This window comes from Lagopus muta, chromosome 1 (assembly GCF_023343835.1).
Source record: "Lagopus muta isolate bLagMut1 chromosome 1, bLagMut1 primary, whole genome shotgun sequence".
Classification (NCBI taxonomy): Eukaryota; Metazoa; Chordata; class Aves; order Galliformes; family Phasianidae; genus Lagopus; species Lagopus muta.
Window position 1 is genome coordinate 2824275 of NC_064433.1, and position 17814 is coordinate 2842088.

Below are 17814 nucleotides of genomic sequence, written 5' to 3' on the forward strand. Positions count from 1 at the left end.
GGAAAAGCAAATATGTGATGTAGTTGCACTACAAGATCTCAGAAGTGCTTGACTCTGTGTCATGGCTCACAAAGGAGAGTGAGAAAATAAAAACAAAGACAGAGCTGGGGAAAAAAAATAAAAGAAGAGCACTATTCACAAAAATCATGGGAAAACACACTTATGAGTGGCCGAAGGCAGATGAGAACAGGGCTGAGTCTTACCTCAAATAGAATATGTAACTTACCAGTCAAGATGTGGGCTCAATTGTAGTGAGTGATGCAGAAACACAGAGGTTCAATCCTAGCTCTAGTAAGCAAAGAGTCCAAAGAAATGGAATGTCAGTGGGCATGAGGGTTTATGCCTCCTGCTTATGGCTGGAAAATTGATGCAAAGAGGGATTAAATGCTTTGCATGGGGTCACACCAAGATCTGGTAGCAGTGACAGATACAGAATTTAATCCCCAGGCCCAAGGTCTAATCATAAAATTGGTGTTTGTGCTGTTAGGGAAAGCAAAGCAACACTCAATAATAAAATGCTGCTTGCTTGCAGATGCTTCCCTGCTGCTGGATATGTAGCAATATATCTGGAGGTACATCATGTAATCACTCTTGGTTTATTCATTAGAATCATAGAGTCATAAGATCATAGAATCACAGAACCACAGAATTTTAGAATCATAGAATGGCTTGTGTTGGAAGGACACAAGGATGACTGGAAGGTCATCCAGTTCCAATACCTCTGCTGTGGGTAGAGTTGCCAGCCTCTAGATCAGGGATTAGATCATGTTGCCCAGAGCTCCATCCGATGTATAGTCCTAAATGTGCCCTAAACAAACTACCAGAAGTCTTTGCTTTATGATATAACATCTCAGGATGATGCACCAAGAGGTTACCTCCCTATGCATGGCTGTGCAGTCACACAAGCCACAGCTTCAATGGTCTGTGAAACTGAGTTCCTTTAATGTAGGGTGCTTGTTAACTGGATGCCCAGAGGAGCTAGGAATTTGCAGATTACTGAAAAGCAAAACATCTATCTAGGCAGTCAGCTAATGTTTGCATAGCTGTTGTAAATCTGATAGCTGTGATTTTTGCAGCTATACTCTCAGCCTGAGGGTAGTAAACTTCATGGTGAACTTCCAGGAGACAAACAGTTGATGTGTTTATAGTGGCTTGTGCTCAAAATGTTAAGCTGCTAACAGAGTGGCAAAGTGGCCAAGTAATGTGATGGGCTCAGCCCTTGTTGTAAGAATATCTGATACCAGCAAAGATTTCAAGAGACAAAGAACTGGTGCTGCAGAGTTCAAAACACAATTTGCTGTTCCTTTGAATTACAGCAGCTCCTTCCAGCAGCTTTTTGGTGTTTCCTGATGAGATCCAGCCTTCCTTTCTGGAAAGCAGCGTCTCTTTCTCAGTTTGGTCCTCTCAATTCCCTGTAATTTTCTACTTTCATTTGATATGCATATTGGGAAACCAGATTTTGCAATCTTCAGGATCAGGTTTATATTTTTTGGGCAATTTTGCCCGTGCTGGAGGAAGTTGTGCAAGGCAATACATAGGAAACAGCCTTAATGATCTGAATGCTCATAGCAGGAGTATCCAGGAATCTCTGCTGTGAGTTCTACAGATCAACACATCAGCCCTTTTTTCTCCTCTGAAATGTATTTCCATCTTATTGTTACAGCTGAGCAAATCCTTTTCAAAGACTCCTCTTGAGTTCAACAGGCTTTGAACAGAGACCACAGTGAGTTAGAAGCTCCTGTGGTTTGAGCAGGTCAGAGCATCTACTCCTTGGTACTTGGCAAATTGCTCTGTTTTGCTGCTGTGCAGCCCACAAGCTATCTGGGCATGGCAACATGAGCATCCTCCTTCCAAGCTCCATCTGGCTTCATCCTTGGATCTCTTCCATGGGGATCTTGCGTATTCCCTCACATCCATTTCCAGTTCTGGCTCAATTCAGCTAAGCTAACAACACTAATATGTGTTTGTCCCCAGTGCTATAGGCAGATAAGATCTACAATCCCAGCTGGGCTCCTGCTGTTGGCTTTGGGATCCTAAGTGGGATGAAAGGCTCTGAGGGACTCCCATTGCCTGTCCCTTGGCAGCCCTGCCTATGCTCTGCTAACAGATAAATCCCAGTGCACACACACGAGGATCTGCTGAGACAGAAATTAGTGTTTTTTCAGGCACCTACAGACTCAGCTTGTTACTTAAGGGTGACCAGTCATTCTGTATATGTGCTCCTTCCCATTTCCAGTTGACATTTGCAAAGTGCCATGCACAGGTGTTAGCAAAGCTCCCAAGTGACAGAAGATTAATTATTCTCTATTTTTCAAACACTTTCCTTCCCACTCCAGCCTTCCTATCCTTGCTCCTAGCTCCATAAAGCTGTGAAAAGGCACCATTGTGAGTCCAAGTGGCTCTGCATCATCTTGCATCTTCCTGGCAGTGACACTGAGAAGTGTCATAAAAATGCTAATAGTGAATGAGGCTGGCGGACACAGCCCTATCAGGCAGGACTCTGCTAACCTGCAGCAGCTCTTTACTTCCATGGTAACCACAAAGCTTATACCTGTAAATACCCTACAACTAGATCATAATCACAGGGTTCTGCAGTTTAGTGGCTAATCATGTTTAGTTTGTCCAAAGAGAAATTACTGTGCAACTAGCACTCACTCTGCTGTAATGGACGGAAATCACCATACATGATTTACTCTGCAATTATATGACAATTAGTGGAAACAGAAAAACCTTACCTCTAAATGCTCAGAATTTTCACATTTCTGTGGAAAACCATGCTGAGACTTCTAGTGCTGGTGAACTCTTCTGTCTGTAAGACATATCCAGCAAAACCAGGCAGCTTGTTGAAGTGTATTTCATAGAATTATAGAATCGTTCAAGTTGGAAGGGACTCTTGAAGTCATCTAGCCCAACTCCCCTGCAATAAACAGGGACCTACAGCTTGAACAGGTTGCTCAGAACCCCATCCAGCCTGACCTTGAGCGTCCACAAGTTTGGGGCATCCACCACCTATCTGGGCAGAAATGTTATGTTTAGTCACACAGAGTGAGAACTTCTCTTTCTGTTTGTGTGGGAGCTTGTCCTGCTCCCAGTGCAGTAGGATCTCAGGAGAATTCCTTATGTTCTGCAGTCGGTATAGCATGACACATTTCTTCCCTTCTTGACTTCCTCCCGTTCTGTCCTTTAAGCAGCTGTTGTGACAATGCATCCTCTCCCACTTAGGATGCTTTTTGCCTTTTGGTGAAGCGTTAGAAGGAAGCTGTTGATGGAGATGCGCAGTGGGATCTGATGGGCAACTAAGTGAACCCTATGTGAACCAACTCAGAATAAACCAAAATCTGGCTGGAAAAAAATGCCCTAAATACTATGTCAGAAAAATCATCAAGCTGGGGGCTGGAAATGGCCTCCAGAGACAAGCTTCCATTTTCTTCATTAAGACCAGATCCATGTACCTCAACTGTGCCTGACAAGTATTTGTTTAAGTCTGTCTCACTTTCTCTGAAGATTTCTATGCCTTTTTTAATACATGTTTTCTGGAAACTGGATACCACCTGAACCAGCTGAAGCTTTTCTGGTTCTGGATGGGGAAAAATAATTGCCTCCTGAGGCTTGTGTATATAGGAAACTCTGTCTAGTGCATTTCCAATTGAGATTTGTTTGTTTTTTTTGGCAGCAACATGGCACTGTTGATTCGCAATCTGCTTGTGACCTTCAACAGTCCCCAGACCCTTTAATGCAACACTGGCCAGTCACTCCCATTCCACATTTGTTTGCATTGATTTCTCATACCGAAGAATGCTCACTACTTCCCTCTACTGAATTTCAGTTTGTTGATTTTGGCTTGCATCTATGATTTGTCAAGTTTGTTTTGAATTCTTAACTCAGCCTTTGGATGTTCTTGCACCCTCTCCCAGAGCAGAGTCATTCACAAAATCTGTAAGCATGATCTGCAGTCCATCAATGAAGTCAATAGTAAAAACATGGAGTAATGCCAGAGCCAGGACTAAACTTCTTTTGAAAAGTCCTCCCAGCCCACAATGAATTTTCTGACTTACGGTTTTCACATGTACATTATGGTGGCTTCTTTTAGATTATGTTTCCCCATTTACATATTTATTTATTTTTATGGGAATCTCCTGCAGGACAGTAGCAAATACTCTACAAAAATCTAGATAAATCACATCTGCTGCCTCCTCTTATCCACAAAGCCATTAAGCCTGTCAAAAAAGGAAATTAAATTGAGTTGACACAATTTGTTCTTGACAAATCTATGCTGGCTGATTTTTATCACCTTATCATCTTGCAGGTGCTTATAAATTGATTGTTTAATAATTTGATGTACTTTCTTTCTGGGAAGCCAAGTTAGGCTGACAGGTCTATAATTACACAGAAGCTCCATTTTCCCCTTTTTAAGGCATTTCTGAGATACTTGAGACTTCACTCAGCTTTCAAGAGCTCTTCAAAATGACACTGGCATAGATAAACATGGATATCTATTCAGAACCTATGGAGTACACAGCAGAGGTATATTTGGATGCTATATCCAAATACATACAATGCATACAAATATCACAGAATCTTGAAATTGCTCGAATTGCTAGAATTGCTCAGGTGGGAAAGGACTTTCAAGATCATCAAGTCCAACCTCAACCTAACCGTACTACCCTAACTCTAGCAACCCATTGCTAACCTTAGAGGTGCACCCAAGCATTGGCAGAATATCCTTCAGAACTGTGCTCCACAGCTAGAAAGTACTTTTCCCATCATGTGCATATATGTTTAAAGTACAGAATATTCACCTAGCAGCTAGGATTCACATGTTACTGAGATGGATACAGCTTCCTTCGCTGAGAACCACAGCTTTGAGAGCTTCCCCTGGCTTTCTTGGAGGTAATGACAGGTAGGGATCCAGGTGACAGCTCAATTTCTCTTGTTCACAACTCATGGTACCACTTCTTGCCTCCCCTGGAACCCAGCCTTTGGGCGTGAAGTTAACTCTGGGTTCATTTTTTCCTTTTCTTCTAGTATTCGTACGAAGGAATGGAGATTAACAGCCTGCCGGTGGAGCTGACCGTTGTATGGAACGGGAATTTCAACATTGACAACCCAGCACAGAACAAAGGTAAAGAATTATTTCAACTTGTCCTTGGAAGCGGTAACCTTAGCAACGGGCCACATCCCTCCCTACACTTAACAAAGCTGCCACCATCTCCCTGCGCTGTCTGCTGCAGACTTGTTCTCTGCACTCTGCAAATTGCCAATTTTTTTGTGCTTTGTGATTTTTTTTTTCCCTCTGAGAAATACCACTCTTCCTCCCACTTGCATGGCTTTCTCTCATTTTTCATCACCTTTGCATCCTGCTTCTCCCCTTTTTTTTTTTTTTTTTTTGTGTGTGTGTGTGTGTCTTCCTTCCTTACTCCTCCTGCCTTCTCCCCCTGTTTATTTCTCCTGGAGTGATGCTTTTCAATTTAACACGCCAGGAAAGTGGGCACTCTTTGCTCATAGGTGAGGTGGTAATGAACAGAGGAAGGGAGAGGGGGAGGAAGCAGGCTGCAGCTTTGTCAGTGGGAAGAGACTGAACAAAACAAAACGTTAACAGCAAAGGACTGACATCTTCCTCCTGCCCGGAGTCTGACTGTTTAATTGCCATGCATGGCACAGAGTTGCTGTGCATCTCACAGAGGGCTATTGCTTGTCCAACCCTGAGACAATTGTTTTTGCCAGAGATGGGAGGTTCATTCACATCTTCCTACTTATTCTTGTCCATCACCCTCAACCACATGGCAGATTTTGCCCCAGATTCCCTCTGCTCTCAGCCTTTGCATTCACAGCTCAGACCTGCAGCCTCTCCTTCTCACACCACCACCTCTCAGAAGTTTCTCCCTCCCTCACTTTACCTTCCTTTTCCTTGGACACTTTCCACTGCTTCTCCCACTCCTCTCTCCCAGTCACGTACTCCCAAATTCTTTTCATACCATTTCACACCCAGCCTTGAGCTAAGCCGCGATGGATGAGGTTTCCACCAACACCTCGTTGAAGCTGGAGAGCGATACAGAAGGCAACTCTTCATCCCATGTTGTGACTCCTTTCCATCAAAAAATGGCTTGGATTATACCATTGTGTTTTGTAGCGGGAGGATAACAGCCAGATACACTTGGCTGTATCACATGGAAGCATAACACATGCTTTCGTAGACACACAGAACTTTATTTACTAACACAGATGTAGTATTTAAGAATAAGTAAAATCCGCTAGCAGAGCTTTTGAGTAGATTTTCTTCTTTGGAAAATTGAGAGAGATACAGAGGCAGGACAAGTGGCAATATTAATGAGCAATGTTAATGATAGGTGGACAGTTAGATTAGATGATCTGAGAGGTCTTTTCCAACCGTATGATTCAATGATTAGCTTCAGTGTCTTTCTAAGTGAAGTTGCACTAAAGGTACATTGCTTCCAAGACCAACCAAGATGCCACCACTGTTACAGCCAACAGCTCACAGGCTGGGCTGGTAGACTGAAAGCCTACATTAAACCAAACATTGTGAGCAGAGCAGTTCGACAAATAAGGAAAGCTCTGTGCCCTAAGAGGCTTGCAGCATGCTGAGGTTGACAGTATTTCACAATTTTTTCTTGCAACCAACCTGGAGAAATAAAAAGTTTCCAAGGTTTCCCCTGCATTGGTCAATACTTGCTGACTTCTGAGAGAATGGGGCATAGGTATAGTGTATAGAGTGAGAGCTAAAGCTTTCCAGCAAGAAGATTCAAAAACCTTTGAGCTTTTGGATTGTGCATGATAATAACCACAGACAAGACTTTAGTCACTTACCGGCATGGCAACACAAAAGTACAAAGGGAAAATCCCATATCTTACAAAGAAAACCACCAACATCCACATAAGTACAGAAATAAACTAATCTGAAAGCCTCAGTTCTGCCATCTTCAGCCTCAGGGAGCAGATTTTTGCTATTAGCACCCTGTGCAACTCAGGCCTCAGTTTACTCAACTGTAAAATAAGGATAAATAGCATGATCTCATTTCATAGTACTGCAAGAATTTTAGGCTTTATTTGGAAAAAAGCTTTGACTGCCTCTAATCACTTATTAGCAGCCCAAAACAGAGCTAAGCACTAATCTTTGCTGTTGGTATTAGAAGGGGATCAACTGAGTACTTCAAAGTATAAAGTAGTCTGAATTTTTGGAGCAGAAGAAGAGGGAAAGGCTGATGGTAAAACTCTGCATTCAGCCTCACATACAGAGCTACTGTGAATTTATTGTTCTCTCTTAGATTTTCTGTTTAGGGGAAAACCTGAGTAGCTTTACGCTCAGTTCTGGGTAGGGTATTCCAGGAAAATTCCTCACATGGAGTTTAGATGGTTGGGTAGAGCAGGTGTAGTAAGCCATTTATAGATGGAGAGCTGGGACTTGTTGAAACATCACTGGATGCCATTCAGACATTCTCAGGAAAACGGAAGGGCCGAGGCCATGTCACTGGCCAAGTATCTTTCTTCCCAATGTCTCTCTTGCAGTCCATCATTCTACACTGATGGCTGCATCCCTCCTGCTCTCAGCTTCTACAAACAGGGAGATATTCAAGACCTATCTGGACACTTTCCTGTGCAACCTACTCTAAGGGGTAGCAAACCCCCTTAGTAGAGGGGTTGGACTATATAATCTCTAGAAGTCCCTTCCAACCCTTACAATTGTGTGATTCAGTGAGATATTTTGCATGGGAGATGAACTCTGACAAGTGTAATTTGTTTCACTGAGGGTATAAGCAATTTATCCTGTATTATTTATTCCCCTGCATAAGCCCCATCCTGCCTCTGGGACGAGCATCCCAGCCCTCACCTCATTGCTGTCCCTGACATCTCACTGCTCACCCATTCTGTCTGCATCTCTGAAGTCCTCTCTGTTTTCCTGTCCCTGCAGTTCATCTGTACAAGTGTGGAGCCATGCGGGACAGCTGTGGCCTGTGCCTGAAAGCCGACCCGGACTTCGAGTGTGGCTGGTGTGAGGGGCAGAACCAGTGCACGCTGAAGCAGCACTGCCCAGCCCAGGACAGCCAGTGGCTGGAGTTGTCCAGCACCAAAGGCAAATGTACCAACCCCAAGATCACAGATGTAAGTCATGGATCTTCAAGAGCCGGTAGATTCCCTCTTGTACCCTTCCCTCGGTTTATTTTCTTGATTGGTCTTTGGGTTGGTGAGGGGAAGGTCAAGATTGATCTCTGCTGGATCAGGCAAAGTCCCAAGTGACTGTGGGGATGAAGAGCTATGGTGTGCTTCAAAAAGAAGCACACAGCTTCAGGTGTGTTTTCTCACCATAGTCAATATGAACATGAATGATTTGCGCATCACAGTCTCCTAGTTGAAGACCTCAGGGCATCTGAGTGGCCCACATGTGGTTGACAAATCTGACATGCAGCATTCAGGAGACCTGGGCCTTCTAGAGGTGAAGTTGGAGGCGGGAAAAGACGCTTGGGGGCATCTCAAGTAGGCTATGTGAAGGTTGTCAAAGGAGCACAGCTCTCCTGAAAGGAGCTCTCTGGCCAAACTGGATGAGAGGAGATATTGAGTGATCCCAGAGTGTTTTGAGATTTACTGACAGGAGGTCAAAGAAAGAGGGCAGGTTGTAGTTCATGCTTCCTGGTAGTAGAACACAAGCAAAGTCCCTGCCTGGGGAAGAAAGGACTCCACTAACTACAGCAGAATAAAGTTCTTGGGTTTGCCTGGTTGTCTTTGCAAGGCAAAAGATATCCCATCTGATCAGTCAAAGCCCTGTACCAAGATCAGCTTTCCCCTTTTGAAGGCTCAAGGAAGAGGCAGGCTCAAGTCAAGACTAAGTGAAACAGTCTAATTAAGTGATAAAAAGAGAATGAAGGCAATGATGGGTGGACATCACAAGGTTGCAAAGTCCTTTGGAATGTATCCTATTGATTATGCTGATCAGGCCAAAGGAAGAGCTGGGGAAGAGATAAAAAAAATAGAAAGAAAATAAAGAGGGGAAACAGAGGAAGAAAGAGACAGCAAGGAGGGGGAATCAGGACTCCAGTCTACAGTGATTTTATCTGCTCTTAGGATGCTTTTGCCATAATGATGGGCATCATTTTCAAGGACATAGGCAGATAGAGTGACAGATATGAACCATAATAATGGGAAACTGCACCCTTACCAACTGCACCCTGACTTAAGCATTTCTCAGTCACTGTACCTTAATTAAGATGAGTAAATGTGCAGAATGAATAGGGCCTTATTTTGCAACTGAGAATGGTAAGGAAGAAAATGAGATGGGGAAGAAGAGGGGAAAGACACTGAGGAATATCTAGCCTCTTTGGTTATTGTTTAATATGGAACATAAGGTGGACTCCTTTTCTAGAAACCAAGGAATCAAAGAATCAAAAGGTACAGGTACTATAAATGAACCCTAAACCTGTGTCTATGGGTGAAATGGTTTTGTCTATGTCTATGATTTCGTGAGAGCAAACTCTGGGTAGAGTCTTGTTTTATCAGATGCTACTGAAAAGAGCTTCTCTGATTTTGTTTCTGTCCATCTTCCTGTAGTCTGTCACTCTCCAAGTACTCAGTGAGTTGGACTGCCCAAGTGCCATACCAATTATGACGTTTCCAAGGTGGAGGTCTCCACCATGCTTGCATTTGTCTGCAGCTGGTCAATCTGAATGCACTTGAAGCTGTGAAACCAGGCCCAATGACAGCCAGAATAAATGGTTACTCCTGAAAGTTCACTTCTGAGGCCTTGAAAATTACAGGGAGCTGAGGGGAAAGAAACCTTTATGAATCTTTTAATGTCTCAAACCTTAAGAAAGACTAAAGGTTAAGAAATTTTAGATTGATTAATAGAATTTGGTATTGAGAAGATGACAGATGACCAATTAAAACAGAAGTCCACACCACAAGGACCTTCCCATGCAATAGCACGCTGTTCTGAAGGTCCATCCACATTTCTGTACCGTGCTTTGACTCACATGCGTTACCTACAGTCTCCTTATGAAGTGAAAATCACTCATTGTCCACGTTACAGCTCCAGAAGGAACATACTTCCATTTCTGCTGGCATTTCCTCCAACAGCTCCCAGAGCTCGAACAGATTATTGCAATATTCGCTCATGAAATATTCCAACTGTCTGGTGCGATCATAAGTAGCTCTTGCAAAGTCTTTTTCTGAGCCATTAGCATGGAAGTAATCTCAAGTGACTGGATATATATTGCAGCTAATGGTACGTCTGGAGAGGTTGGTAAAAGCGTGCATATCCTGGCGAGGAGCCAGGGAAATATCTGTGCAGGCGAGGGAGGAGAAATAACATGTGTCCTCACACTTGCACAAGCACACGCACGTGGCAACCCAGAGCACAGCTTCCCACAGCCTGTATTTATTTCCTGGCTCCGGCATTTATATTGCCACTAAGTGAAATTAAAAGGCTTACAGATTCGTTCAGCCACAGAACCTTCTGTAGGAGTGACAGTTCAGGGCCTGGATGGATGGGGCTTTGAGCAGCCTGATCTGGTGGGAGGTATCCCTGCCTATAGCAGGGGGTTGGAACTTGATGATCTGAAAGGTCCCTTCCAAACCCGAACCATTCTGTGATTTGCTTGGTATTAGCCAAGGGCGTAAATTGTGATGAAGTGTCGTAGCTCTGGGTCTTAAAGAGAAAGCTGAGGCTTCTTGGCAGCTTTCACATCCCTGCTTGTGTTTCCCTCTGCAAAAACTGGCAGGTCTCTTTCCAGATTTTTGCACCTACGATAGAAACAGGCTCCTTCTCTCTTGCTGTGAAAACATTGCAGTAGCAACTTCTTGTTGTAGGCATCTGAAGGAGTGCGATGAGTCAGGCTTAAAGATTTCCTGCACCCATCTGGGGGAATTCCAGGTCCCCCTGCTTTAAGGAACTGAGTTGGCTTTGAAGTTAGCCTTCAAAAAAAGGGAATCACAGAATCACAAGGTTGGAAACGACCTGCAAGATCATCTAGTCCAACCACCCTCCCATTCCTATTAGTACTACGGCTACTAAACCACATCTCGTAGCTCCTCATCCAGGCGCCTCTTGAACACCACCAGGGACATCGACTCCACCACCTCCCTGGGCAGCCATTCCAGTGCCTGACCACCCTTTGAGAGAAAAAGTTTCTCCTAATGTCCAACCTAAACCTCCTCTGGTATAACTTCTTGCCATTTCCTCGGGTCCTACTATTTGCCTGGGAGAAGAGGCCAGACCCTTTCGCACCACAACCTCTCTTCGGGAGATGTAGGTTAGATAAAAGGAAAAGGGTGTGGGTTTTTTTAAGACAAGGGTGGAGTGAGGCTCTGGAACAGGTTGCCCAGAGATGTAGTGGATGCCCCATCCCTGGAGACATCTAAGGTCAGGCTGGATGGGGCTCTGGGTACCTGATTGAATGATAGGTGTCTGTTCATTGAAGGGAAGTTGGACCAGATGAGCCTTAAGGGTCTCTCCCAGCTCAAACAATTCTATGATTCTATAAAAATGTAAATATTGCATTGTTATAAGGGGGATTTTCAGAGCTAGCTTCAATCTAGGAAGATTCCTATTTGAGTTACTGTAAGTTTTTTAAATTCTCAGGCTTTAGTCAGAGCCAGAAGGAGGATCATGATGTTTCCATTGAGTTTCTGAGACTTCTGTCTCAAACTCTCCCATAGTTTTAAAAAATGAGGGACTTTTCTGACAAGATGTTCCTTTTTACCACTGCTATTCTGTGTAGTAACAGTGGTTATACCACCGAAGAAACCTCTTTTGACCTGCTATGAGATACATCTACATACTAGCAAGTTCTTTTGAAGATAAGTGAGCCCTAATTAACCACAGACATACCTATCTGGACACCTGCCTTGCTAGAACAAGTGAAAACTACTTAACAGCAAGTTTAATGCCACAAAATGATAGCAAAATATTCCATAGGGACCTGACATTTCTTACAGGAAAAAAAAAAAAAAAAGTTGAATATGTAAGGAAATATAATAGAAAGTGGAAATTGTGATTTAATTTTCCCTTTTCACTTTTTGTACATATTAGATTGGTTTGGTATGGTGATAATGCGAGCCTTTCAGCGACATTCACAGAAAGAGTTTTATTTTATCAGGAGAGGATTAACCGATGTTGGCAGAATGATTATTTAAAATACAAAACTTGCCTTGAATAGATATTTATTAGTGATTCAGAATCAAAATAGTGTAGAATTGCTATTTTTGGAAGATTGTTTAAGTTTTCATTGCGGAGCTCCCAGCTAAGTACATCAGGATTAATTTCTTAGAATATAAATTCCATTTTAATTTTAATTTTTTAAGATACATTCCTTGCGTTCCTTTTTTTTTATTATTATTATTTAATTTTTTTTTTTTTTTTTTTTAATTTTTAGGGAAGATAACCACTTTCTCACTTTTTACCCATTGTCTGTCATCCAAGGGTGAAATCTTCAGCCAACCCAAATAAATCTCATGTCAGTTTCATGAATGTTGTGCTATTTTGATTTTAGGACTTAAGTGTCGTGTTGACTTGTAGAGCAGGAAAAAACTTTCTACAGCTCTGATGGAATTTGGCCGTTTTTTGGACCTGAAATGGTTGCCTGACCTGATTAGAGCCTATCTTCTTCAGTGCAGGCTTGAAGTTGCTGTGGCACTGGGACATCAGAAATAATCAGGGCCTATCACTGCAAGTATCAGACTGGGGTGCAGCATGGAGACAACAGGAATGTAAATTCCAACTCTGGCTATTTGGAATTGTTGCACCTTGCTGTAGCAGAACCTCTCTCTGTCTCTCATCTGGCTGAAAAGACTTTGCTCAATTTCACTTTACACTAAAGTTTCTTCTCACAGTTTCCTACCTGGGTCACTGTAGGGAACTTGTGCTGCAGACTTTATGTCGACACCAGAGTAACCTATAGTACTCGTATGTGATCATCTGTGCTATTAAATTATTTATGCTTGTAAGCTCCCAGTGCAGTCAAAGCAAAGACAGTCATCAAGGAGGTGGTTTGTGGTGTCCAGTATTAAACAGTCACAAACAGAGTATCCTCTAAGGGTGCCAAAGCCTTTCACTATTAAAGATGTACCTGGAAAGACACTAGAGCAGGCTGTCCAGACTAGCTGTGGATGCCCCATGCCTGAAATGTTTAAGGCCAGGTTGGGTGAGACTTAGGACAACCTGATCTAGTGGAAGGAGTCCCTGCTTTCAACAGGAGAGTTGAAACTAAATGATCTTTAAGGCTCCTCCCAACACAAACTGTTCTATGATTCTCTGATTTTATGACCTGAAAATTGGCCTCTCAGTCAAAATTAAGCTAACTCTGGTGCCAGACTCATGGCTGGGAAGCAGTCAAGAGCAGCCCTGCTCATGCCAGTCCCTCTACTTTGCCTGCCAGTCAGATTGCTTTGGAAGGATCTAGCTGCCAGCCCAGGATTCCCAGTTGTCAGAGCCATTGGCCAAAGGGTACGGGCCTGAGATAGGGAATTCCCCTTTCCTCACTGCACAGATAGCCTTGCCAAGATTGGCAGATGGCAGCCACGACATCCTGAATGGGCGGCAGGGAATACCATTAGAAGGCCCTTTCAGCCGTCCAGTCATATGGCAAAACATTTGGACGCAGTAAATAATTAGAAGGGCAGAACTGAGATAACTAAGAGTCAGCCCCCTAATTTCCATGCTGTTTCAATGTTGAGTAGGTGTCTTCAAAGCTAATTTTCACCTACTTCTGAACAAGCGTGATGGATGCAATAAAGAGCGCTCTCCTCTTTACACATTCCCTCTGCATGGACCAGAAATACTGCATGGTGATTGATAGCTTTGGGTGAAGTTCTACAATGGGAGAGAAGAGAGTACTGAAACTCAGAGGGTGCTTTGGCTCTGCTGCCCAACAGAGCTGCTGCTGAATGGAATGCAGCAATCCTACTCTCCTAAGGTCTAGTAAAGGTCAAGACTGTGGTGCAAATGTCATGTCACCAAATACCAGGAGCACTGGGACATCCATTCATTTCAGACCTCCCAGCCAATAGTCCACCACCCTACAAACAAGCCATCCATGCTCCCGTTGTTGCCTTTCCACTGGACCCTGCTCTCCCATGAAGGTAGCTGGAGAACTTCTGGAGATATGTATTGGTGTATAGCAACTACTGCTATTGCTTCTGTCACTGTCAGTCTACTCTGCACCTAATCTGACACTGTTTCTGTTGTGTCTTGGGTGCTATTTATGCAGATGGACATATGCAGCTGAGTTCATGAGGCATACCTGATATCACCCTCCAGAACAGATCAAAAACTTGAACTTTGGGCTGGGAATTCACATCATAAACTGACTGGCTAAAGCAACTTATTTCTTGTTCTTTCTCTCATTTATTTGCACCATGGCCCACTCCTGCTTTTTCGTAGTTTATGTCTATAAAATGCAGAACTCAGTGGCATCGCAGCATTGGAAGCCGTTGCTTCTACCTGGAAGACATCTCCTACCCCTCTCTATGTGTTTTGCGAGTAGTTGGAAGAGAGAGAAGTGATATCAGAGGCAGAATTTTGGATAGTCTGAGGTTGGACCATATGTAAAATACAGTATATTTGCTAGGGAGATGGACCCAGTGATGTGTCTGGAATAGTTTGATTACTTCAGTTGATGAATATTTATGAGCGTCTTTAGTGGTGACAAAAAGGTCTCATACTGCCTCATAGGATGATGTTGTATTTACAAAGGTAAATTATTCTCTTTTTTCCTGACTTGTTTCTCCAGATCAACCCAGTGACAGGCCCTCGTGAAGGAGGGACTAAAGTTACCATCCGTGGGGAGAACCTGGGGCTGGAATTCAGAGACATTGCATCTCATGTTAAAGTGGCTGGAGTGGAGTGCAAACCACTGGTGGAAGGGTACATCCCAGCAGAGCAGTAAGTTGGGTGTGTGGCAGACAGTGGGCCACAAAACATCTAATACTGATTATTGCTACCTGTGTGGTCTTTGAGGAGTCCATTCCCTCTAGCCTCCCTAGAGTCCAAAGAAGATGCCACTCCTCACTAACAGCTCAGGTGCTAATAATGCATTTATTAGTGTATTTGGTATTTTCGTGTGATCATCATTGGTGTATGGCATAAAATTATCTGTTTTTCAAATAACAGCCACCACAACGGTGTTCAAATGCAGTCTGTGAGGCCACAGCTCCAAGAAGCAGCTTTCTCCATGCAGGAATGGTCATTAAGCCCTATAGATGCAAAGGTGTCCACCATGCAAGACTGGAGGGCAGAGGAACTCCTGGGGCCAGATCTCTGTCCAGTATTTGTCTACATAATTAAGTGATGGTATGGTGGTTTACAACAGCCAGCCATCTGCTTCATTGAGTACCATCAAAAAAAAAGAAATAAAGCCACAATTTATTAAATAAAGAGTAACTTAGTGCACAGTTTGGATCCTGGACTGGAAAGCAATCTGATAAGTCTACAGTCCATTTCCCAAGAACATGGACTATTTGCTCTGATTTCATCTCACCCAGTTTGCAACACATCCCTAAACCTTTGCCTCTGTTTCCTGTTTTCTCCACAGGATAGTATGTGAGATGGGGGAGGCCAAGCCCAGCCAGCATGCTGGATTTGTGGAGATCTGTGTGGCTGAGTGCAAACCAGAGTTCATGGCCAGGTCTTCACAGCTCTACTATTTTATGGTAAGATCCTGCAAGAAGATCTCCTGGGCCCTGAAGATCCTTAGACCCTGGTCCATTTCTCAGTGTCTGTTCTCTGACCAAACTCCATCTCTGTGCTCTTCACATCCTGAGTACACTTGTTCCTTCCATTTCCTTTCAAAATCATTTTTATGAGCAAAAATAGCTCTCTTAATTAATGTTTTAACAATCTATTAATAGTCCAAATTATTAGTCCAGCTTCAGTTTGATACAGCCATGGTCCAAAATAGTACAGAACATCTTCATTAATAGTTAAAAATGCTATGTAGAAAAGTAAAAAAGGAAGAGAAGAGAGAAGAAAAAAGAAGAAAGAGAAGGAAAAGGAAAAGGAAAAGGAAAAGGAAAAGGAAAAGGAAAAGGAAAAGGAAAAGGAAAAGGAAAAGGAAAAGGAAAAGGAAAAGGAAAAGGAAAAGGAAAAGGAAAAATAGTAGTAGGTTGTCTGGCATCAGCTGTGTGCATAGACTGCACTCAGAAAGCAGACATATCTGTTTGGAGATATTGTTTGGACTCACAGATGGGTGTGATACACTGTCTGTTGTGGACATCAGTATGCAAAGCAGTTGGAAGGGCTCTGGGCTCTTTTTTTGCACCACCATAGTGGAGGAAGTTCAGCCTGAGACTGTAGCTTTGCCATAGTGAAAACCTCATGGAAGAGAGAAGCAGAGCCCAGTGTATGCTGCACATTCAACTTGGATTTGTGCTCCTTCCTCCCCTTTTCTGCTCGCTTTTCGTGTCCAAGAGAACTCCTTATTTCTGTAAGGCTCCTTGCTGGGGACATGCAAGCATTGCCTAGCCTTGATCAGTTCAGGTCTGTGCAGGTCTGAGATGAGAGGATCTCTTTGTTCCCATCAAAAGCTCTCAACCCCTGCAAGGGAATGAGTCTTTTCTGAAATAATTCACATGCCTGAGCATTTGTTCATGGCAAAGAGAACTGGTAATGAATTCAAATATCTTAGATTTCCCCCTTGAACTGCAGTGATCTCTGTATCTTCCAGTGTCACTCAGGTGTTACTGTGATGTGGGGGGCATAGAAATACTTCAAGAAGTAGCCCCCACCTCGCTGACAGAAGGGCTCTTTCCAGGACATTACACTTCAGCATGTCACCTTTGCTGCTCTTGAAATTACTGTCTGATGTTGATCATCCGTGTCCATCTGTGACAGCTTTTCCCTCCACTTGCTGGCTTTCTGGCTGCCAACTATCCCAGCCGTGCACAAGCGTGAAGTCTGCAGGGTTTTCTCAGCTGCATACCTTGATACCTTTGTGCTAGACAGAAAAAAACAACGATGCTCCCCAGCCTGCCCATCATATGCCCTCTCCCGTGTCCATTGCTTTCATAGTGGGAGGTGTTCATTAGCATGGCTTGGCTTCCTCTGATATTTCTGCCAAGAGGGTAGAGATGTTATTACACACATCGCAACATGCCTTGGCGTCCTGCAGTGGTGGGTGGCAGCTTTCAAGAAAGGAAGATGTTTAAAAACCAATGATGGGCATCACCTGGGAGTTAAGTGCTGCTACCAGACACACAGCAAATCCTTTGGAAAATTGCTTTTGCAAAAGGTTTGAAGCAAAACAAGGTCAAATTTGGCCAATAGGTTCCGCCTTCCTCTCTCCTGTGAGAAATGGAACAGCTGATTATTTGTACCCAGCAGAATATTTTATTTCAGTGTTTTGAAAAAGAGGCAGCTTAATTTAGAGACGATAGAGCAGCTTTTCTCAACACTTGTAAGCAGAACTTTTAAGTTCAAAATGCTGTTAATTTGTTTTTCAAACTGGTCTGTGATCAAAAATGCAAATTGTGTTAGAGAGTTCAATAAGCCAAAAGGGAAACAAAGCATTTGGTTGCATGCTGAAATGGTATTTATGATGAGCTAAATGAATTTTTTTTAATTCATTTTATTGCTGTGATTAATTCCATTGTCTTTCAATTCATGAAATATTACCTTCGTTCTTTTCAATTCAGACACAGGAGTTTGCCTTTATTTTGGGTCAGTGTGATTTGGGTTGCTCTGTCTGTGTCTCTTCTGGCTCTCTGTTTCAGGAGAGGATTTTGAACAGGCTCAGAGAGGGCTGTGTACTGCCTTTCCAGCTGTTGCTATTGAACCAATAGAAAGGATAGCTGGGTGCATGAACTGTGTGGGTC

General features: G+C 43.2%; 1 protein-coding gene across 4 annotated transcripts in view; it reads left to right on the forward strand.

The window, feature by feature from the left end:
* PLXNA4 (plexin A4) overlaps window positions 1–17814 on the forward strand; it is a 446249-nt gene that overhangs the window by 362382 nt on the left and 66053 nt on the right. For all 4 annotated transcript variants that reach the window (XM_048959145.1, XM_048956708.1, XM_048958372.1 and 1 more), the window contains exons 11-14: window positions 5026–5122; window positions 7928–8118; window positions 14736–14887; window positions 15537–15654. In XM_048959145.1, the coding sequence (XP_048815102.1) occupies window positions 5026–5122; window positions 7928–8118; window positions 14736–14887; window positions 15537–15654 (558 nt within the window). The remainder of the gene's footprint in view (window positions 1–5025; window positions 5123–7927; window positions 8119–14735; window positions 14888–15536; window positions 15655–17814) is intronic.